General features: G+C 42.6%; 1 gene segment (V, D, J or C); it reads right to left on the bottom strand.

Annotated features, from left to right (window-relative positions):
- LOC125081770 (immunoglobulin lambda variable 3-9-like) overlaps positions 1-24,422 on the bottom strand; it is a 69,400-nt gene that overhangs the window by 5,334 nt on the left and 39,644 nt on the right. Inside the window, 1 exon segment of the V gene segment in view lies at positions 9,424-9,693. Coding sequence covers positions 9,424-9,693 — 270 coding nt within the window.

Consider the following 24,422-nt stretch of genomic DNA (forward strand, 5'->3'; position numbering starts at 1 on the left):
TAGTGGGAGATCAGCTAAATAGCTTATCTAAAGATTGCAAACACCTACAAATCCAACGGGAGATTGAAAAGAAGAACAGCAATTCTAGAAACAGAAAATCAACCACTATCTGAAAGGTAGGACTGGCGGAGAAGTGAATCCAAAGCGACTGGAAGATAGACCGCGGGGGGAGGGGCCGACTCCCGGTGAGCGGCGGAGCAACGGAGCACAAAATCAGGACTTTTAAAAATCTGTCCCGCTGAGGGACATGGCTCCAGAGGCTTAACTGGGGTGAAGCCGAGGCGGGGTCAGCGTGGACTCAGGTCCCACAGGGTCACAGAAGGATCGGGGGTGTCTGAGTGTCGCAGAGCTTACCGCTATTAGAACAGGGAAGCTGGCTACAGAGACAGAGCCGAGGAGTGAGCTCTAAACTCGGGGTTACCTTGAACCGGTCGCAGGCTCGGTCAGCTCGGAGCGCGGCCAGGAGGCCAGGGTGACGGGAGTAACTGGGCGCTGTTCTCTGAGGGCGCACTGAGGAGTGGGGCCCCGGGCCCTCGGCTCCTCCGGGCCGGAGACCGGGAGGCCGCCATCTTCATTCCCGTCCTCCGGAACTCTACGGAAAGCGCTCAGGAAACAAAAGCTCCCGAAAGCAAACCCAGCAAACCCGAGCGGATTACTCAGCCCAGCCCCTGGTAAGGGTGGTGCAACTCCGCCTGAGGCAAAGACGCTTGAGAATCACTACAACAGGCCCCTCCCCCAGAAGATCAACGAGAAACCCAGCCAGGACCAAGTTCACCTACCAAGGAGTGCAGTTTCAATACCAAGGAGAGCGGCGGAATTCCAGAGGAGAAGAAAGCAAAGCATGGAACTCATGGCTTTCTTCCCATGATTCTTTAGCCTTGCAGTTAATTTAATTTTTTTTTCTTTTTCAATTTTTTTTCTCTTCTTCTGCTAAATTTTTTTAACTTTTACCATTTTCTTTTTTAACGTTTTTTAAATAGTTTATCTAATATATATATATATTTTTCCTTTTTATATTTTTTATCGGCTTTCTTTTTTTAATAGTTTTTTTTTTTTTCTTTCGGAACCCCTTTTTATCCCCTTTCTACCCCCTCACGACTTGGGATCTCTTCTGATTTGGCTAAAGCATATTTTCCTGGGGTTGTTGCCACCCTTTTAGTATTTTACTTGCTCCTTCATATACTCTTATCTGGACAAAATGACAAGGCGGAAAAATTCACAACAAAAAAAAAGAACAAGAGGCAGTACCAAAGGCTAGGGACCTAATCAATACAGACATTGGTAATATGTCAGATATAGAGTTCAGAATGACGATTCTCAAGGTTCTAGCCGGGCTTGAAAAAGGCATGGAAGATATTAAAGCAACCCTCTCGGGAGATATAAAAGCCCTTTCTGGAGAAATAAAAGAACTAAAATCTAACCAAGTTGAAATCAAAAAAGCTATTAATGAGGTGCAATCAAAAATGGAGGCTCTCACTGCTAGGATAAATGAGGCAGAAGAAAGAATTAGCGATACAGAAGACCAAATGACAGAGAATAAAGAAGCTGAGCAAAAGAGGGACAAACAGCTACTGGACCACGAGGGGAGAATTCGAGAGATAAGTGACACCATAAGACGAAACAACATTAGAATAATTGGGATTCCAGAAGAAGAGGAAACGGAGAGGGGAGCAGAAGGTATATTGGAGAGAATTATTGGAGACAATTTCCCCAATATGGCAAAGGGAACAAGCATCAAAATCCAGGAGGTTCACAGAACCCCCCTCAAAATCAATAAGAATAGGTCCACACCCCGTCACCTAATAGTCAAATTTACAAGTCTTAGTGACAAAGAAAAGAACCTGAAAGCAGCCCGGGAAAAGAAGTCTGTAACGTACAATGGTAAAAATATTAGATTGGCAGCAGACTTATCCACAGAGACCTGGCAGGCCAGAAAGAGCTGGCATGATATATTCAGAGTACTAAACGAGAAAAACATGCAGCCAAGAATACTATATCCAGCTAGGCTATCATTGAAAATAGATGGAGAGATTAAAAGCTTCCAGGACAAACAAAAACTGAAAGAATTTGCAAATACCAAACCAGCTCTACAGGAAATATTGAAAGGGGTCCTCTAAGCAAAGAGAGACCCTCAAAGTAGTAGATCAGAAAGAAACAGAGACAATATACAATAACAGTCACCTTACAGGCAATACAATGGCACTAAATTCATATCTCTCAATACTTACCCTGAATGTTAATAGGTAAATGCCCCAATCAAAAGACACAGGGTATCAGAATGGATAAAAAAACAAAACCCATCTATATGTTGCCTACAAGAAAATCATCTTAAACCCGAAGACACCTCCAGGTTTAAAGTGAGAGGGTGGAAAAGAATTTACCATGCTAATGGACATCAGAAGAAAGCAGGAGTGGCAATCCTTATATCAGATCAATTAGATTTTAAGCCAAAGACTATAATAAGAGATGAGGAAGGACACTATATCATACTCAAAGGAACTGTCCAACAAGAAGATCTAACAATTTTAAATATCTATGCCCCTAACGTGGGAGCAGTCAACTATATAAACCAATTAATAACAAAATCAAAGAAACACATCGACAAGAATACAATAATAGTAGGGGATTTTAACACTCCCCTCACTGAAATGGACAGATCATCCAAGCAAAAGATCAACAAGGAAATCAAGGCCTTAAATGACACACTGGACCAGATGGACATGGATATATTCAGAACATTTCATCCCAAAGCAACAGAATACACATTCTTCTCTAGTGCACATGGAACATTCTCCTGAATAGATCACATTCTAGGTCCTAAATCAAGTCTCAACCGGTATCAAAAGATTAGGATCATTCCCTGCATATTTTCAGACCACAATGCTCTAAAGCTAGAACTCAATCACAAGAGGAAATTTGGAAAGAACCCAAATACATGGAGACTAAACAGCATCCTTCTAAAGAATGAATGGGTCAACCAGGAAATTAAAGAAGAATTGAAAAAATTTATGGAAACAAATGATAATGAAAACACAACGGTTCAGAATCTGTGGGACACAACAAAGGCAGTCCTGAGAGGAAAATATATAGCGGTACAAGCCTTTCTCCAGAAACAAGAAAGGTCTCAGGTACACAACCTAACCCTACACCTAAAGGAGCTGGAGAAAGAACAAGAAAGAAACCCTAAACCCAGCAGGAGAAGAGAAATCCTAAAGATCAGAGCAGAAATCAATGAAATAGAAACCAAAAAAACAATAGAACAAATCAACGAAACTAGGAGCTGGTTCTTTGAAAGAATTAATAAGATTGATAAACCCCTGGCCAGACTTATCACAAAGAAAAGAGAAAGGACCCAAATAAATAAAATCATGAATGAAAGAGGAGAGATCACAACGAACACCAAAGAAGTACAGACAATTATAAGAACATACTATGAGCAACTCTACGCCAACAAATTTGACAATCTGGAAGAAATGGATGCATTCCTAGAGACATATAAACTACCACAACTGAACCAGGAAGAAATAGAAAGCCTGAACAGACCCATAACCAGTAAGGAGATTGAAACAGTCATCAAAAATCTCCAAACAAACAAAAGCCCAGGGCCAGACGGCTTCCCGGGGGAATTCTACCAAACATTTAAAGAAGAACTAATTCCTATTCTCCTGAAACTGTTCCAAAAAATAGAAATAGAAGGAAAACTTCCAAACTCATTTTATGAGGCCAGCATCACTTTGATCCCAAAACCAGACAAGGATCCCATCAAAAAAGAGAACTACAGACCAATATCCTTGATGAACACAGATGCAAAAATTCTCGCCAAAATACTAGCCAATAGGATTCAACAGTACATGAAAAGGATTATTCACCACGACCAAGTTGGATTTATTCCAGGGCTGCAAAGTTGGTTCAACATCTGCAAATCAATCAATGTGATACAACACATTAATAAAATAAAGAACAAGAATCATATGATACTCTCCATAGATGCTGAAAAAGCATTTGACAAAGTAAAGCATCCCTTCCTGATCAAAACTCTTCAAAGTGTAGGGATAGACGGCACATACCTCAATGTTATCAAAGCCATCTATGAAAAACCCACCGCAAATATCATTCTCAATGGAGAAAAACTGAAAGCTTTTCCGCTAAGGTCAGGAACACGGCAGGGATGTCGTTATCACCACTGCTATTCAACATAGTACTAGAAGTCCTAGCCTCAGCAATCAGACAACAAAAGGAAATTAAAGGCATCCACATAGGCAAAGAAGAAGTCAAACTATCACTCTTTGCAGATGATATGATACTATATGTGGAAAACCCAAAAGACTCCACTCCAAAACTGCTAGAATTTGTACAGGAATTCAGTAAAGTGTCAGGATATAAAGTCTATGCACAGAAATCAGTTGCATTTCTCTACACCAACAACAAGACAGAAGAAAGAGAAATTAAGGAGTCCATCCCATTTACAATTGCACCCAAAACTATAAGATACCTAGGAATAAACCTAACCAAAGAGACTAAGAATCTATACTCAGAAAACTACAAAGTACTCATGAAAGAAATTGAGGAAGATACAAAGAAATGGAAAAATGTTCCATGCTCCTGGATTGGAAGAATAAATATTGTGAAAATGTCTATGCTACCTAAAGCAATCTACACATTTAATGCAATTCCTATCAAAGTACCATCCATTTTTTTCAAAGAAATGGAACAAATAATCCTAAAGTTCATATGGAACCAGAAAAGACCTCGAATAGCCAAAGGAATATTGAAAAAGAAAGCCAAAGTTGGTGGCATCACAATTCCGGACTTCAAGCTCTATTACAAAGCTGTCATCATCAAGACAGCATGGTACTGGCACAAAAACAGACACATAGATCAATGGAACAGAATAGAGAGCCCAGAAATGGACCCTCAACTCTATGGTCAACTCATCTTTGACAAAGCAGGAAAGAATGGCCAATGGAAAAAAGACAGCCTCTTCGATAAATGGTGTTGGGAAAATTGGACAGCCACATGCAGAAAAATGAAACTGGATCATTTCCTTACACCACACATGAAAATAGACTCAAAATGGATGAAGGATCTCAATGTGAGAAAGGAATCCATCAAAATTCTCGAGGAGAACACAGGCAGCAACCTCTTCGACCTCAGCCGCAGCAACATCTTCCTAGGAACATCACCAAAGGCAAGGGAAGCAAGGGCAAAAATGAACTTTTGGGATTTCATCAAGACCAAAAGCTTTTGCACAGCAAAGGAAACAGTTAACAAAACCAAAAGACAACTGACAGAATGGGAGAAGATATTTGCAAATGACATATCAGATAAAGGGCTAGTGTCCAAAATCTATAAAGAACTTAGCACCTCAACACCCAAAGAACAAATAATCCAATCAAGAAATGGGCAGAGGACATGAACAGACATTTCTGCAAAGAAGACATCCAGATGGCCAACAGACACATGAAAAAGTGCTCCATATCACCCGGCATCAGGGAAATACAAATCAAAACCACAATGAGATATCACCTCACACCAGTCAGAATGGCTAAAATTAACAAGTCAGGAAATGACAGATGCTGGTGAGGATGCGGAGAAAGGGGAACCCTCCTACACTGTTGGTGGGAATGCAAGCTGGTGCAACCACTCTGGAAAACAGCATGGAGGTTCCTCAAAATGTTGAAAATAGAACTACCCTATGACCCTGCAATTGCACTGCTGGGTATTTACCCTAAAGATACAAACGTAGTGATCCGAAGGGGCACGTGCACCCGAATGTTTATAGCAGCAATGTCTACAATAGCCAAACTATGGAAAGAACCTAGATGTCCATCAACAGACGAATGGATAAAGAAGATGTGGTATATATACACAATGGAATACTATGCATCCATCAAAAAAATGAAATCTTGCCATTTGCGACGACGTGGATGGAACTAGAGGGTATCATGCTTAGCGAAATAAGTCAATCGGAGAAAGACAACTATTATATGATCTCCCTGATATGAGGGAGAGGAGATGCAACATGGGGGGTTAAGGGGGTAGAAAAAGAATAAATGTAACAAGATGGGATTGGGAGGGAGACAAAACATACGTGACTCTTAATTTCACAAAACAAACTGAGGGTTGATTGGGGGAGGGAGGTTGGGAGAGGTGGGTGGGGTTATGGATATTGGGGAGGGTATGTGCTATGGTGAGTGCTGTGAAGTGTGTAAACCTGGCGATCCGCAGACCTGTACCCTGGGGATAAAAATATATGTTTATAAAAAAATAAAATTAAAATTAAAAAAAAAAGGCATTGGGTATCAGATTAGATAAGAATCAAGACCTATCCATATGGTGTGTATAGGAGATCCATTTTAGAACCAAAGACAAAATTCTAGATTGATAGTGAGGGTGTGGAGAAATATTTATCAAGCTAATGGTGATCAAAGAAAGCTGGGGTAGTATTCCTTCTATCAGACAAATTTGATTTCAAGCCAAATACTGTAGCAAGGGATGGAGAGGTACACTATATCATCCTTAATGTTTCTATCCAACAAGAAAATTTAGCAATTATAAATATTTAGTCTCCTAACATGGGAAATGCTAATTATATAAAACAATTAATAACCAACTTAAAAAACACATTGTCAATAATATTACACTAGTAGGGGACTTTAACTCCCTCTCACAGCAATGGACAGATAATCTAAACAGGAAATCAACAGGGAAACAGGGATTTCAGTGACATACTGGACCAGATGGACTTCGAAGAGATATTCAGAGAATTCCTTTCTAAAGCACAGAATACACATTCCTCTTGAATGCCTATGGCTTTCTCCAGAAAAGATCACATTCTTAGTCACAAATTAGATCCCAACCAGGACCTAAGCACTGGGATTATTCCCTGCATATTTTCAGACCACAATGCTTTGAAACTTGAACTCAATCACTGGAGTAAATTTGGAAGGAACTCAATACATGGAGGTTTAAGAGCATCTTACAAAAGAATGAATGGGTCAACTAGAAAATTGGAGAATTATTTTAAAAAATTAATGGAAGCAAATGAAAACGAAAACAACTGTTCAAGGCCTTTGAACTGCAGCAAAGGTAGTCCTATGTGGGGCATACATAGCAATAGCAGATTATAGCAAGGAACTAGAAAACTCACAAATACACAACCTACCATTACACCTAATGGAGCTGGAGAAAGAACAGCAAATAAAGCCTAAAGGAAGCAGCAGATAAGAAATAATAAAGATTAGAGAATAAATAAAAGAAACTGAAACTGAAAGAATAGCAGAACAGATCAAGGAAACTAGAAGCTGGCTCTCTGAAGAATTGAGCAGATCAATATATCCCTAGGCAGACTTATCAAAAAGAAAAGAGGAAGGACCCAAATAAATAAAATCATGAATGAAAGAGGAGAGGTCTTGAACAACACCAAAGAAATACAATTTTAAGAACATATTATGAGCAACCATATGCCAACAAATTAGGCAATCTGGAAAAAATGGATATATTCCTACAAACATATAAACTACTAAAATGGAAAGAGGAAGAAATAGAAAACTTGACTACACCCATAACCAACAAGGAAATTGAAGCAGTAACCAATAATCTCCCAACAAACAAGAATCCAGGGCCAGATGGCTTCCCAAGGGTATTCTACCAAACATTTAAAGAAGAATCACTACCTATTCTTCTGAAGCTGTTTCAAAAAATAGAAATGGAAGGAAAACTTCCAAACTTGTTTTATGAGGCCAGCATTGCCTTGATCCAAACATAAGATGGGGACCCCACCAAAAAGAATTACAGTCCAATATCCCTGAGGAACACAGATGCCAACATTTTCACCAAGGTACTAGCCAACAGGATGGACAAGTGCATTAAAAGGATTATTCACCACAGCAAAGTGGTGTTTCTTCCTGGGTTGCAAGGTCTTTCTACATTCACAAATCAATCAGTGTGATACACTACATAAATAAAAGAAATAACAAGAACCACATGATCCTCTTAGTTGATGCAGAAAATGCATTTGACAAAATGTAGCATCCTTTCTTGTTTAAAGCTCTCCACAGTGTAGGGATAGAGGGAACATATGTCAATATTATCAAAGTAATATAGGAAAAGCCCATAGGGGATATCATTCTGAATGGGGAAAAAAGTGAGAGCTTTTCCCCTAAGGTCAGGAAGATGACAGGGATGTCTACTCTCGCCACTATTGTTCAGCATAGTAGTAGAAGTCTTAGCTTCAGCAATCAGGCACCAAAAAGAAACAAAAGGCATTTAAATTGGCAAAGAAGGAGTCAAATTCTCACTCCTTACAGATGACATGCTTTATGTGGAAAACCCAAAAGACTCCACCCCAAAATTACTAGAACTCATACAGCGATTCAACAACATACCAGGATATACCATCAATGCACAGAAATCAGTTGCATTTCTATACAGTAACAATGAGACAGAAGAAAGGGAAATTAAGGAATCAAACCCATTCACAGTTGCACTAAAACCCATAAGATACCTAGGAATAAGCCCAATCAAAAAGGTAAGGGATCCATACTATAAAAACTACAGGACACTTGTGAAAGAAATTGAGAAAGGACATAAAGAAATGCAAAAACATTCCATGCTAATGGGTGGGAAGAATACATATTCTTCATCTTTGTTACTAAGAGCAATCTACACACTCAATGAAACCATTGACAAAATACCATAGACATTTTTCACAGAACTGGAACAAATAATTCTAATACTTGTATAGAATGAGGGAAGACCCAGAATAGCCAGGGGAGTGTTGAAAATGAAAACCAAAGGTTGTGATATCACAATTCCAGACTTCAAGCACTATTATAAAGTTGTCATCATCAAGTCAGTGTGGTACTGGCCCAAAAACAGACACATAGATCAATGGAACCAAATAGAGAGCCTCAGAGATGTGGGTGACACCTCAGTGTCCACTGTACCTGCCTGTTCCACTGGGGTAGAAGAAGCTCCACCCATGTGCGCAGGGCTTTAGGAGCTCACCTGAGCTTGGACTTGTTGGGCTCTAATACTGGTCAGTTGGGAGAGCATTAGCCCACAACCACACATGGAAATGATGAAAACAAGACCACTGGATGAAAGTCTCCCTGTGTCTTTCTTCTCCCAATGCCCTTGTCCCCAGTTGACATCCAGGTCCAGAGAAGTGGGCAGCCTAGTGCCCTCAGCTGTAAATGCTCTCCTGACTCTCCCTGGACAGGGGTGCCAGTAGGTATGGATGGGAAGATAAGGGAGTTCTGGGGATCTCCTATAAGGGGAGCTGAGTCAGAAGTGATTACTGCTCTGTGCACAGGCCTCCTGGGGCTGGAGGAGAGTGTGAAACAGATGGAGAAGGGGTTTGTGTCTTACTTCCCCATCTGTCTGTGTCACTGTGAGCATTACCACTATCCCACACTTGACAGTAATAGTCTGCCTCGTCCTCAGCCTGGGCCCCACTGATGGTCAGGGTGGCCATGATCCCGGAGTTGGTGCCTGAGAACCAGTTCGGGATCCCTGAGGCCCGGTTGCTATTACCATAGATAACCAGCACAGGGCCCCGGCCTGGCTTCTGCTGGTACCACTGAACACGTTTACTTCCAATGTTGTTTCCTCCACAGGTGGTCCTTACCGTCTGTCCCAGGTTTACAGACATGGAGGGGAGCTGAGTCAGCACATAGGAGGCCATGGAGCCTGCAAAAGAGAAGACGAGAGGTGAGGTTCTAGCACGGTTGCCTTTCCTTGTATGCTTGGACCTGCCTGGCTTGAGCTCCTTCAGTTTCCTAAGCCATTTCCACCTCTTAATTCCTGGGCCCCCTGGGCCTGCTTGGTGGATGGAGCCTTTAAACAAATGAAAAGAACCCATCCCCATTTCTTTGGGAAGGTGCAGCCCTTTGGAGCTTACAAGGAGCCAGGGAGCACAGTGGGGGGTTGTCAGGAGCCCCTCACCCCACAGCAGGTTCTTGATCCTCCTGTCCCCCACTGACAGTCCACTGCTGAGCTCAGAGTCAGGGCCAGGAGTGTCCCAGAACCCAGGGCTGGGGTGGGCGTGAGCCTGGGATCAGCACCTGTGCAGTGAGCCAGGAATCTAAGGAGGAGAGGGGTCCAGGCCATGGTGCAGGTCCCTAAGGCTCAAGGCTGGGCAGGATTCCTCCCAGGCCTCTCTTATCCTCTTGCTGCAGACACTACTGGTTATGAAAATGATCCAGAGCTCTGGGGCTGCTGCTGAGGAGCCTTGTGGTTTTAGAAGTGGGCTCCGCTCCAAGAGACATGGAGATGGGAGGCGCAGCCCCTGCAGACCCACTCTCAATCCAGGGGATTCTCCTTCACACCGTGTCCCTATAGTCTGGGGTCCAAAACTATCCCTTTCCCTGTCCTGACCTGGCTCCAGGGTAGGCATGTTCATGGCAGAACTGTGAGGTGAATTCTGTCTGCATTTTCTGAACCCATAATAGAATGTTTATTCCGTAGGTACTAGAGGGTCATAGGTCAGTGTGTGTTCTAGTCCTGGTTTATATTGTGAACATCAGAACATGAACAAAATTCCTCCCTTGCCAGGTGCACATGGAGTTTTAGGGAGCCATTGAGGTCCTGTAGGAGTCTGTGCTAAAAAGATATCCTGGGGCAGGTCACAGATGCTGTGCCTCTGTATCCACAGGGATCATCCTTATCAAAGCCTTGAGGAAGGCCTTGATAAGTGCTTGAGGAAGGATTGACAATGACCAAGTGTATCAGGAATGGGGTGGGGTGGAAAGTCATGAAGTACTGGACCTCTGCTAGAGCCAGAGACAAATTCTACAGGATAGAGATGAGAGACCCTGAGTCACAATTGTACATCAGAGCAAAGGTCATCTCTTCCGCAAGATGATCTCTGCTGCCCCCAGTGGCCGCTCCACAAGGAGGGCTGGAGATGCAGGGAAATCCTTTGTTCAGGGGAGATTTAGAACCCACTGCTCACATCCTGATTCCCCCTGATGCATGCACTGCTGGCTGGCCCCAGGGGAGAATTTGCTCTTCTCTGTGGGCCCCTTGCCAGCCTCAAGACCAGGCAGGAAGAGTCAGATTATCCATGAAAATAGGAAGAGGCTCATGTGAAGAGAAGGCAGGGCCAATCTGAGGTCTCAGGGCTCATATCTCTGGTTTGCTGGGGGTCATAGGTGTGGTTTGGGGGCTGGTCACCAGGGGACACTGGACTCAGGGACTGTCTCAGTTGATCTGGCTGCTCGAGCATCAAGTAGTGTGATGATGGCTCCTCCTCAAAGACATGGACCAGAGAACCGTCACCCAACAAACATTTATTCAGATCCAGCCTGGTCTTCCATAGGTTCCATCTTGGGAAATCAGTGTGAATAAGATACAAAGCTTTCTCAGATTTCTGCCTTGGCAGGACACACAGGGGACACTTGCTTTGGTGAGACAGTACGCTATCACCACCCCCATCTACCTGCATCTTGTCTTTTATAATCATTGAGAAGCCTTGCTATTACTATTCTCAGGTCTGTCTAGGTCAGCATTGACCCTGTGTCCCAGAGATATTCCACCAATGTGTCATTCTGCTGGGGATCTTTCTGGGGAGTTTTGTCTGTTAATGAAAGAAACAGACTAGATTTATGCATGCTCTTTCTCTTGTACTCATGAGTCATAGCTGGAGCAGCAGCAGCCATCCTGAGTTCTGTTGTCAACAAGGCAAAGCAAAACCTCTGTAGTCATGATGGTGGGAGAAGAGTGTGGGACCTCACAGAATTGTTAGTACCTGGAGACCCACTAACTGACTTCAGACTTACTTCTGTCTGCAGGAAAATAGGTGTTTGTTGGGAAAGAAAAAGTGAATTGGGGGTAATCGGAGGGGGAGATGAACCAATGGACCATGAGAGACTGTGGACTCTGAGAAAAAAAAAAAAAACTGACGGTTTTGGAAGGAACGGGGATGAAGGTATGTGTCAGCCTGATGGTTGGTATTAAGGAGGGCATGTGCTGCATGGAGCACTGGGTGTGGTGCATAAACAATGAATCTTGGAATACTGAAAAAATTTAAACAATGATAGAAGAGCCTGGGCAGTGTTGGGTGATATGCAGAGAATGAAGTGACTTCAGACAAAATGACAGGCAGGTAGTGAGTGGGGAGAGGCTAGATGCTGGAGGCTGGAGGAGGCTTCTCTGCAGAGGAGACTGCCGGGATGCTGTCAGGATGGGAAGAAGGGAGAAGAATTGAGGTGTGTTCGGAGTCAGTCCCTGTGGGGAAGAGTCTGCTTTGTCTGAGGATGCGGGGACAATGAGGACCTTAGGTGTCTGTGATTCAAAGCTAGTTGAGATCCCAGGTGATATTTTATCAAAAGTAAAAACCCAATGGCAGGTGTGATGTGTTAGAATTCTTATGTTGTATGTTTCCAGGGAAGGTGAGTCACAAGAGGAACCCTGTGTGAACCTCCCTACAGACTGAGTGGGAAGCTGGAGCCTATTTGTAACTGACAGTGACTGTGTTTTCTCCATGGCTCAACTGTGTGTGTATGTTTCCAAATGACATCCGATTCCTGTCACACACTCCTTTCTATCATATACTGATACACATACCTATATATGAATATAGTTGTGAGTGCATGTGCACATATATACTGATTGTGTCTGCTGTGTGTATGTTTGAGATGTATTTGTCTACATATATACCCATATGTATGATATATACACATATGTTTTCTAGAGATTCTGAACTCTGAATTAGGTGCCAAAGTTGTAGTTTTAGGGATCTTTGCATATTTGGGATACACACAATTCCATTTTATTACCAATGATAAGGTGTGTGTTGTTACCATAATGAATGGCAGGACCAAGTTAATAATCAGACTCATTTGACAGAGCACACTGGTATTTGTCAATGACAGTGTTCCTAGAACTGAAATAGATGGGCAGCTTACCAATTTTTAAAAATGTGTGTTAATAGAAAGCTCTAACTGGCACACACTTTGGCTTGTTACTGAACCTTAACAGAGACTGTATGCTCCTTATTAGCCACTAAGTTACTATGTGATCCAGCTGCCTGCATGAACTGAGTGTTTTCAGACCAACCATGCCATGGAATTGGTTTTCATAGCATCTCTCCATCATCCAACAGAAGAGATATATTTGAGATCAGGCTTCCCCAGGTCCTGAAGGCACAGGAAACTTGCATGAGGAAAGGGCCTCCATGGCCATGACCCCAATTGCATTGTCTCTGCTCTGTCTGACACAATTATGACCCAGTGGAGACAATCCTATGAACAGCTGATCCAGAGGAAAAACCATGGTTGGTTTAAGAGGTTCCTGTCTGATGTGCAGCCAACTGTGCTAGTTAACAATACTAGTCCTGCAGTCCTCATCTGGGACACCCCTGCACAATATGGACAATTTTTCAATAACACACCGTTTAAGCAGAGTACTTGGTTTACTTTACCTGGGCAGAGAGAAGGACAGAAGTGGCTTATTTCTAACCTATGTTCTATGACTCAGTTTGGCTGGATGGTTAGAGACTTGGAAGAAACAGGAAAAGGAAAGTGGTGAAAGATGTTTGAGGAGGAGATGTGTGAGGAGAACCCACTCCCTAATGAACACAGAGCTATTTGTGTTCCATGAAAATGCCCACAAGATTGTGTTCTCAAAGGGAAATGGTGTTAATAATCGGGTGGATAATGTGACACGTCTGGGGACAGGGGTCAGCCTTCTTGTCCATCCACTTTTGATTTTGTTCAGTGAGCCTATAGCAAAGTGGCCGTGTTGCATGTTGGAAGGTTATTCCTGGGATAATACCTAGGTTTGTCCACTCATAAAGCTCATGCCCACTCATAAAGACATGGTTATGGCCACTTCTGATGGACCAACCTGCCAAGAGCAGAAACCAACCCAGAGTTCCCAGGAAGAGACCATTCGCTTAGGAGTCAGCCGGGAACCTGGTGGCAGATTAATTACATTAGACTTCTTCAATCATGGTAGGGATAGCTCTGTTCTTATTGCAATAGATCTTTACTAAAACAGGGAAGAGCTTACTTTGGCTGCGGTGCTTCCTCCCAAAACATCCTTGGAATGTCTCACCCACTGTTCTAGTATTCAGTGTGGCTTCTGTCCAAGGGACATATTTCAGAAAAGGGCTACAGTGTGTCAGTATCCATGGAACACACTGTTCGACCATGTTCCCCCACTTCAAATCAGCTGACTTGAATGATGGACTACTGGACTCTTACAAACTTGTTTACTGTCCAGTCACATGGCAATACCTTGTGGGGCTGTGGCCAGATTTGGCAGAAGGTGATATTTTCCCTGAATCTGTGTATACTATATGGTGCTGTTTCTCCCATAGCCAGCATTCATGATTCCAGGAATCAAGAGGTAGAATTAGGAATGTTCCCATACTCACTGACATTCTGGATGAGCAAAATTTTCACTCCTTGTTATTACGACCCTACACTCTGCTGCCCTAGAGGTCTTAATTCCACCCAGGGACATATGTTTCTACCCAGTGCTAGAGAATGGTTCTATTCACCTGAAAATTGAAATGTCCCCTTGCCACTTTGAGCTTGACTTTCTCCATGGATATCTCTGTGTCTCCTTCCAGCCTGATCATCCTCAGCATACCATAGTCAAGATAACATGACAGCCCCATCCTGCCTTCTGCACAGGCATTCCTGACCCACACGGTGCAGAGGCCACTTTGGGGGCTGTGTTGGGGGAGAAGTCTGGGAATCTCAGATCTGGGGACCTGGGCCAGACCTACTCTGCCTTGTTCACAGTCATCCTAAGTTGAAGGAGAGTGTGACACAGACAGGGAAGGGGTTTGTGTCTCACAACCCTGTCTGTCTCTCTCACTGTGAATATTAGTACCACTGCCCTACACCTGACAGTAGTAGACAGTCTTGTCCTTGGCCCTGCTCCTGCTGGTGTTTAGGGTGGTCCTGTATTCCAATTTGGAGTCCTAGAATTATAGAATCCCAGAGGGAAGCTTGATATTGTCCTATATGTCCAGCCAAGGTCCTGTCCTGGTTTCTGCTGATACCATTGTACACTGAAGATTTCTATACTGTCTCTCTGATAGGTGATTATGGCCATCTGGACCAGGGTCACTGAGCACAGGGCAGCAGAGTCAGGACAAGGGAGGCTTTTCAGGAGCCTGGCCATGGGGCTGAGCTGGGCCCTTGCAGAGCTACAGACAACACCTGATTCAGGGAATGGTGTTCTGTGGTCTCTGTGTCTACCCCTCCTTCTGCATGTCCCCTCTGTGTGCCCCAGCTGAACTCTGGTCCCATCCTCAGCAATTCATAACAACGGGAAATTCTCTCATTCTAACATTTATTCATCATGGTGCATGTGGGAATTTACCTGTTCTATATTCACCTGCTGCTGGAGATTCATCATAACTTCTAGTTTATTTTCACGTGGTACTTCTGTCTCTATGACACCGCCCATCCCACAGCAGTCCAGCAACCTACATCTCGACATTTTGATTCCTTTCACTTTATTCTTCCATGTCTCATGTAAACTTGTGAAATGTGACAACCCACCCTGACTGAGGGACTGACTTCAAGTTCTGTGTCTCTGAGTATCTCCATGGTCACATCTTTCCACAGGGAATGAGCTCTGGAGACTGGATAGTCAGTGGTCTCTCCTGGAACTGGATTCCGTCACTGAAGCGAGGACAGCACAGGGACCTGAGGCTGTATGAATCACTTCGCTCTGGAGACAGTCTTACAAGGAGGCTGCAGACTCTTCTTCCAGGGACCAGGGGCTCTGTGTGCGCCACCTCCCATCCCCTGAGATAGTCGTGAGCACGGAAACTGCAGCCCTGGATCTGAATCAACATGGATTGGGGCAGGAGACATGGAAGGTGAGGAGTCTGGGCATCTCTGGGTGTTCCCAGCACAGAAGAGGCAGCTACCTGGGACCTCAGGTGGAAAATGAGGTGACTGGAGTTTCCAGGTGAGGTGTTCACTGTGTTAGGACTCCTGTCAGTGTCCTGGGAAACAGAATAATATTCCCTGCAGTCAGAGGAGATAGATTGGATCATCCTGCCAGCCTCTGAGGCCTGAACGTTTGACTGCTGCTGACCCTCAGGTCTGGTGTACCTATGATGCTCCCCGCTGGCAGCCCCAGCATCTGTCCTACTGCTCCTGATGCAGCTCTGCTGCCCCCTGCTGGTGGAGGAAGACTCAGAGCAGGAGCTTCCTTCCTGCTGGTCACTCCAGAGCACCTGTCACCTGAGAACGGGTGTGGATTTGTGAGTCCAGCCTAACTCAGGCAGTTGCCATCCTCCATGCCTTCCCAGCACAGAAGGCCACGTACTTGGTGGAGGAGGCAGGGCAAGTGGGATTCCAAGTGGCCCTAGGCTGGCCACTTTTATTCATACAACAGGAAGAGTGCAGGGTAAATTGTCGTGCATTTATGAGGTCTCAGGCTAGAGGAGAAAACCTTGTGAGATCCTATCGGCAACACTTTCTCTCCATTTAGGAGTCATGTCTGTTGCTGCCTGCATCCCAGTAAGTGTCCCTGGGTCACAGTGCAACAGTTGATCCTTCTAGCACTAACCTTCACATGTGCACCTAAATCTTTATTGGCCTATTTCTGTCATCTCTGCCATTGCTGTTTCTACTACATCCCAGAGCACTAGCAGTCTGGGGGAGGATGGTTTGTACAGGAGCCTCTTGGGTGATGTGGATGAAAGAGGGAAGTTGGGAACTAAGACTTGGTTGTGCAATTTCATGTCATACATGTCACTTTTTGCTGAGCCCCTTTCCTTGGATTTCTGCAGAGGACAGACAAGAGACTCCCAGCCCAGCACCTGCCTACTGAGACCCTGCAGTCTCTGTTTCATTCATAAGACTCTGTCAATGTTTGTATATCATTGAACTTGAAAACAAAATGTTCTAACATCAGTGTAAGCATCCCCATTTCATATCACATAAGGTTGAGGTCCAAGGAGACTAGGTTCTTGAGAGAGCAGCAGAAAGCAGGGTGATTCCAGGATGGAGGCCAGGCGAGCCTGGATTCAGATCTCAGACTTCTCCGGACAGAGTTTGAACAGGATGGGAAGGAGGGAGGGTCAGACCAGGCTGGGCAGCAGAGCTTCTGTCCCTGAGCTCACTGCCATCTCCTTCCTGGCCAAGTCCATGAAGAAACCCCCTCAACCTGCATGCAGATTATATTTGGAGAATTCGTAGGAACAGTGGATACTGTTTGGCTGTGCAGGGACCTGGTCCTTCTGGATCTGCTGAGTACTATTGTTTAGTCATCTCTGTCCTCCAAGTTCGAGGGAATGACAGGGGTCTCCTGGACACACCACTGGGGTCCAATGAGTCTTGCAGTGGACACTAGATCTGCAAGTTCAGGGCATGGTGGGGCTCATTCTCTGGGTCCCAACTCCTGTAGCATCCCCTGGGATGAGCTCAGGTTCAAGGTCATGCTCAGGGTCCTGTGGAGGCTCAGCCTGTGGGCAGGGCCTGGGGCAGCTACTAGGCAGAGCATGACAAGGAGGAGCTGGAGACTCCAGGCCATGGCAGTTACCTTAGATTCCATCTCTTGAGCCCACAGTTGAGCCTAGCTGCACCAATTCTCCCTTATGCTGGGTTCCTGTGAAAATTCTCCTTCACAGGCATGTGGAGAGTATTGCTGCTTCTGGGCGGGCTTCATGGATCCAGTTTACATGGAACTGCAGTCTCTGTTTCATTTCTGGGCTTTATAGGGGAGCTCTTGTCACCCTGTGTTTGAACATCTTAAAATCTCAAGTGAGAAGGGGCATGTGAGGATATTTCTGTATCTGTTCCCATGAAATATGCCCTGTGGGTAAAATACATAACAAAATTTCCACACTATTTTTAAGTGCCCACATTATTTTCGCAGATTCCCTGACTGTTCTGTGAATGTTTCATGTCCCACATTGTGGAGCAGATTGAGTGTAATTTTTCCTGAATTTCTGTTTAAATTTTTTGTGATTTCCTTTACTGGAGATTTCTGATGGGCAGCATGTAGTTGGGTGTTGCTGTGAAACCCAGTCTGACATCCTTGTCTTGTAATCTTGATGTTTAGACCATTTCCTGAATGTGATCAGTACTACCATTTCAGTATAGCATCTTGCTTTTATTTTCTTTGTCCCAAGTATTCTTTGTTTCCTGTTCCCATGTATCCCTCCTTTAAATCTAACTGAGCGTTGTTGAGTGCTTCCATTTCTTCTCAGTATTTTGACTCATTGGCTCTGACTTGTTATGACCTTATTCTCTCCTGCCTCACCCCTACCCCTCCTCCAAATCTCCATCTAGGCAATGCTAGAGAACTGTCACATCCGGAGTAAGAGCCTGAGAGCATACTTCTGTGTTTGCACTCTGGGTTTTTACTGTCATTGTCATGGGTATTACTTTTAGCTGTACTATCAATTCCAACATAGGTACAAGTTATATTTGCTTCAGATAGTAAGTTACCTTCAAAGAGATTAGAAAAAATCAAATATCTATCTATCCCAGTAGGTGGCCTTTGGATTTCTTTCTTTCACTTTGTGGATTCAGTTAATTCTAGAATCACTTCCTCCTGCCTGCATATTTATTTTTTATGTTACGAGTCAGCTGATGATCACTTTGGTCACTTTTTGTATATCTGAAAAAATTTTATTTATTCTTCATTTTTGAAAGATATTCCCTGGGAAAGGAATGAAGTTCTTTTTCTATTTTCAATATATAAAATATGCTAATCTACTATCTCTCTCTGCATTTCTGTTAATGAGAAATCTGCTAGAATCCCATTTGTTCCTCTAAACATAGTGTATCATTCCCTTCTGGATGCTTTGAATACTGTTTCTTTTCATCAACCTCAAACAGTTTGATATTGATGGGTGTTGGATTTAGTTTTTTTTTTTTTTAATATATTTATTGTGCTTCAGGTATTGAACTTTTTGGATCTGTGGGTATTAGGTTTTTATGAAATATAGAACAACTTTGAGCAATATATCATTAAGTAGTTTTCAAACTATCTGCCCCTCCTTTAGGGACACAGTCAAACACTCTTACATTGTTTGGGTTGTCTCATGCTCAGTGATCCTCTGTTCACTTTTTAGAGTGTTTTTTTCTGTCTTTCCCTTTGAAGCATCTGTGCTGTGTCTTCAGGTTCCCTCATGTGTTCTTCTTTTTGTCATGCTGCTCATCTAACCCAGGTATCTGTGATCTGAAACACTGTAGAATTCCTCTGTAGAAGTTTGAGTTGGATGCTTTAATTTGCTTCTCCTCTTAATGTGTTCAACTGTTCAGACTAAATTTGGATGAAAGTATGCAACATGGTTCTTACTGGATCTCCAGTCTCCTGTCCTGTCCTGAAGTTTCCAGACCTGCTGCCCCATGACTGCCTGGGAAATTTATTTTTCTTTTTATGTTTCTTTTTTTATATATAAATTTTATTTTTAATAAATATATATTTTTATCCCCAGGGGTACAGGTCTGCGAATCGCCAGGTTTACACACTTCACAGCACTCACCATAGCACATACCCTCCCCAATATCCATAACCCCACCCCCCCTCCCAACACCCCTCCCCCCATCAACCCTCAGTTTGTTTTGTGAGATTAAGAGTCACTTATGGTTTGTCTCCCTCCCAATCCCATCTTGTTACATTTATTCTTCTCCTACCCCCTTAACCCCCCATGTTGCATCTCCTCTCCCTCATATCAGGGAGATCATATGATAGTTGTCTTTCTCCGATTGACTTATTTCGCTAAGCGTGATACCCTCTAGTTCCATCCACGTCGTCGCAAATGGCAAGATTTCATTTCTTTTGATGGCTGCATAGTATTTCATTGTGTATATATACCACATATTCTTTATCCATTCGTCTGTTGATGGTTTCTAGGTTCTTTCCATAGTTTGGCTATTGTATACATTGCTGCTATAAACATTCGGGTGCATGTGCCCCTTCGGATCACTACGTTTGTATCTTTAGGGTAAATACCCAGCAGTGCAATTGCTGGGTCATAGGGTAGTTCTATTTACAACATTTTGAGGAACCTCCATGCTGTTTTCCAGAGTGGTTGCACCAGCTTGCATTCCCACCAACAGTGTAGGAGGGTTCCCCTTTCTCCACATCCTCGCCAGAATCTGTCATTTCCTGACTTGTTAATTTTAGCCATTCTGACTGGTGTGAGGTGATATCTCATTGTGGTTTTGATTTGTATTTCCCTGATACCGAGTGATATGGAGCACTTTTTCATGTGTCTGTTGGCCATCTGGATGTCTTCTTTGCAGAAATGTCTGTTCATGTCCTCTGCCCATTTCTTGATTGGATTATTTGTTCTTTGAGTATTGAGTTTGCTAAGTTTTTATAGATTTTGGACACTAGCCCTTTATCTGATATGTCATTTGCAAATATCTTCTCCCATTCTGTCAGTTGTCTTTTGGTTTTGTTCACTGTTTCCTTTGCTGTGCAAAAGCTTTTGATCTTGATAAAATCCCAAAAGTTCATTTTTGCCCTTGCTTCCCTTGCCTTTGGTGATGTTCCTAGGAAGATGTTGCTGTGGCTGAGGTCGAAGAGGTTGCTGCCTGTGTTCTACTCAAGGATTTTGATGGATTCCTTTCTCACATTGAGATCCTTCATCCATTTTGAGTCTATTTTCGTGTGTGGTGTAAGGAAATGATCCAGTTTCATTTTTCTGCATGTGGCTGTCCAATTTTCCCAACACCATTTATCGAAGAGGCTGTCTTTTTTCCATTGGCCATTCTTTCCTGCTTTGTCGAAGATGAGTTGACCATAGAGTTGAGGGTCCATTTCTGGGCTCTCTATTCTGTTCCATTGATCTATGTGTCTGTTTTTGTGCCAGTACCATGCTGTCTTGATGATGACAGCTTTGTAATAGAGCTTGAAGTCCGGAATTGTGATGCCACCAACTTTGGCTTTCTTTTTCAATATTCCTTTGGCTATTCGAGGTCTTTTCTGGTTCCATATGAACTTTAGGATTATTTGTTCCATTTCTTTGAAAAAAATGGATGGTACTTTGATAGGAATTGCATTAAATGTGTAGATTGCTTTAGGTAGCATAGACATTTTCACAATATTTATTCTTCCAATCCAGGAGCATGGAACATTTTTCCATTTCTTTGTGTCTTCCTCAATTTCTTTCATGAGTACTTTATAGTTTTCTGAGTATAGATTCTTAGTCTCTTTGGTTAGGTTTATTCCTAGGTATCTTATAGTTTTGGGTGCAATTGTAAATGGGATGGACTCCTTAATTTCTCTTTCTTCTGTCTTGTTGTTGGTGTAGAGAAATGCAACTGATTTCTGTGCATTGACTTTATATCCTGACACTTTACTGAATTCCTGTACAAATTCTAGCAGTTTTGGAGTGGAGTCTTTTGGGTTTTCCACATATAGTATCATATCATCTGCAAAGAGTGATAGTTTGACTTCTTCTTTGCCTATGTGGATGCCTTTAATTTCCTTTTGTTGTCTGATTGCTGAGGCTAGGACTTCTAGTACTATGTTGAATAGCAGTGGTGATAACGGACATCCCTGCCGTGTTCCTGACCTTAGCGGAAAAGCTTTCAGTTTTTCTCCATTGAGAATGATATTTGCGGTGGGTTTTTCATAGATGGCTTTGATAATATTGAGGTATGTGCCGTCTATCCCTACACTTTGAAGAGTTTTGATCAGGAAGGGATGCTGTACTTTGTCAAATGTTTTTTCAGCATCTATGGAGAGTATCATATGGTTCTTGTTCTTTCTTTTATTAATGTGTTGTATCACATTGATTGATTTGTGGATGTTGAACCAAACTTGCAGCCCTGGAATAAATCCCACTTGGTCGTGGTGAATAATCCTTTTAATGTAATGTTGAATCCTATTGGCTAGTATTTTGGCGAGAATTTTTGCATCTGTGTTCATCAAGGATATTGGTCTGTAGTTCTCTTTTTTGATGGGATCCTTGTCTGGTTTTGGGATCAAGGTCATGCTGGCCACAAAAAATGAGTTTGGAAGTTTTCCTTCCGTTTCTATTTTTTGGAACAGTTTCAGGAGAATAGGAATTAGTTCTTCTTTAAATGTTTGGTAGAATTCCCCCGGGAAGCCATCTGGCCCTGGGCTTTTGTTTGTTTGGAAATTTTTGATGACTGTTTCAATCTCCTAACTGGTTATGGGTCTGTTCAGGCTTTCTATTTCTTCCTGGTTCAGTTGTGGTAGTTTATATGTCTCTAGGAATGCATCCATTTCTTCCAGATTGTCAAATTTGTTGGCGTAGAGTTGCTCATAATATGTTCTTATAATTGTCTGTATTTCTTTGGTGTTCGTTGTGATCTCTCCTCTTTCATTCATGATTTTATTTATTTGGGTCCTTTCTCTTTTCTTTTTGATAAGTCTGGCCAGGGGTTTATCAATCTTATTAATTCTTTCAAAGAACCAGCTTCTAGTTTCGTTGATTTGTTCTATTGTTTTTTTGGTTTCTATTTCATTGATTTCTGCTCTGATCTTTATGATTTCTCTTCTCCTGCTGGGTTTAGGGTTTCTTTCTTGTTCTTTCTCCAGCTCCTTTAGGTGTAGGGTTAGGTTGTGTACCTGAGACCTTTCTTGTTTCTGGAGAAAGGCTTGTACCGCTATATATTTTCCTCTCAGGACTGCCTTTGTTGTGTCCCACAAATTCTGAACCGTTGTGTTTTCATTATCATTTGTTTCCATAAATTTTTTCAATTCTTCTTTAATTTCCTGGTTGACCCATTCATTCTTTAGAAGGATGCTGTTTAGTCTCCATGTATTTGGGTTCTTTCCAAATTTCCTCTTGTGATTGAGTTCTAGCTTCAGAGCATTGTGGTCTGAAAATATGCAGGGAATGATCCCAATCTTTTGATACCAGTTGAGACTTGACTTAGGACCTAGAATGTGATCTATTTTGGAGAATGTTCCATGTGCACTAGAGAAGAATGTGTATTCTGTTGCTTTGGGATGAAATGTTCTGAATATATCTGTGATGTCCATCTGGTCCAGTGTGTCATTGAAGGCCTTGATTTCCTTGTTGATCTTTTGCTTGGATGATCTGTCCATTTCAGTGAAGGGAGTGTTAAAATCCCCTACTATTATTGTATTCTTGTCGATGTGTTTCTTTGATTTTGTTATTAATTGGTTTATATAGTTGGCTGCTCCCACGTTAGGGGCATAGATATTTAAAATTGTTTGATCTTCTTGTTGGACAGTTCCTTTGAGTATGATATAGTGTCCTTCCTCATCTCTTATTATAGTCTTTGGCTTAAAATCTAATTGATCTTATATAAGGATTGCCACTCCTGCTTTCTTCTGATGTCCATTAGCATGGTAAATTCTTTTCCACCCCCTCACTTTAAACCTGGAGGTGTCTTCGGGTTTAAGATGAGTTTCTTGTAGGCAACATATAGATGGGTTTTGTTTTTTTTATCCATTGTGATAACCTGTGTGTCTTGATTGGGGCATTTAGCCCATTAACATTCAGGGTAAGTATTGAGAGATATGAATTTAGTGCCATTGTATTGCCTGTAAGGTGACTGTTATTGTATATTGTCTCTGTTTCTTTGTGATCTACTACTTTTAGGGTCTCTCTTTGCTTAGAGGACCCCTTTCAATATTTCCTGTAGAGCTGGTTTGGTGTTTGCAAATTCTTTCAGTTTTTGTTTGTCCTGGAAGCTTTTAATCTCTCCATCTATTTTCAATGATAGCCTAGCTGGATATAGTATTCTTGGCTGCATGTTTTTCTCGTTTAGTACTCTGAATATATCATGCCAGCTCTTTCTGGCCTGCCAGGTCTCTGTGGATAAGTCTGCTGCCAATCTAATATTTTTACCATTGTACGTTACAGACTTCTTTTCCCGGGCTGCTTTCAGGTTCTTTTCTTTGTCACTAAGACTTGTAAATTTGACTATTAGGTGACGGGGTGTGGACCTATTCTTATTGATTTTGAGGGGGGTTCTGTGAACCTCCTGGATTTTGATGCTTGTTCCCTTTGCCATATTGGGGAAATTGTCTCCAATAATTCTCTCCAATATACCTTCTGCTCCCCTCTCCGTTTCCTCTTCTTCTGGAATCCCAATTATTCTAATGTTGTTTCGTCTTATGGTGTCACTTATCTCTCGAATTCTCCCCTCGTGGTCCAGTAGCTGTTTGTCCCTCTTTTGCTCAGCTTCTTTATTCTCTGTCATTTGGTCTTCTGTATCGCTAATTCTTTCTTCTGCCTCATTTATCCTAGCAGTGAGAGCCTCCATTTTTGATTGCACCTCATTAATAGCTTTTTTGATTTCAACTTGGTTAGATTTTAGTTCTTTTATTTCTCCAGAAAGGGCTTTTATATCTCCCGAGAGGGTTGCTTTAATATCTTCCATGCCTTTTTCAAGCCCGGCTAGAACCTTGAGAATCGTCATTCTGAACTCTATATCTGACATATTACCAATGTCTGTATTGATTAGGTCCCTAGCCTTTGG

Source organism: Lutra lutra, chromosome 12 (assembly GCF_902655055.1).
Source record: "Lutra lutra chromosome 12, mLutLut1.2, whole genome shotgun sequence".
In the NCBI taxonomy this organism is placed as follows: Eukaryota; Metazoa; Chordata; class Mammalia; order Carnivora; family Mustelidae; genus Lutra; species Lutra lutra.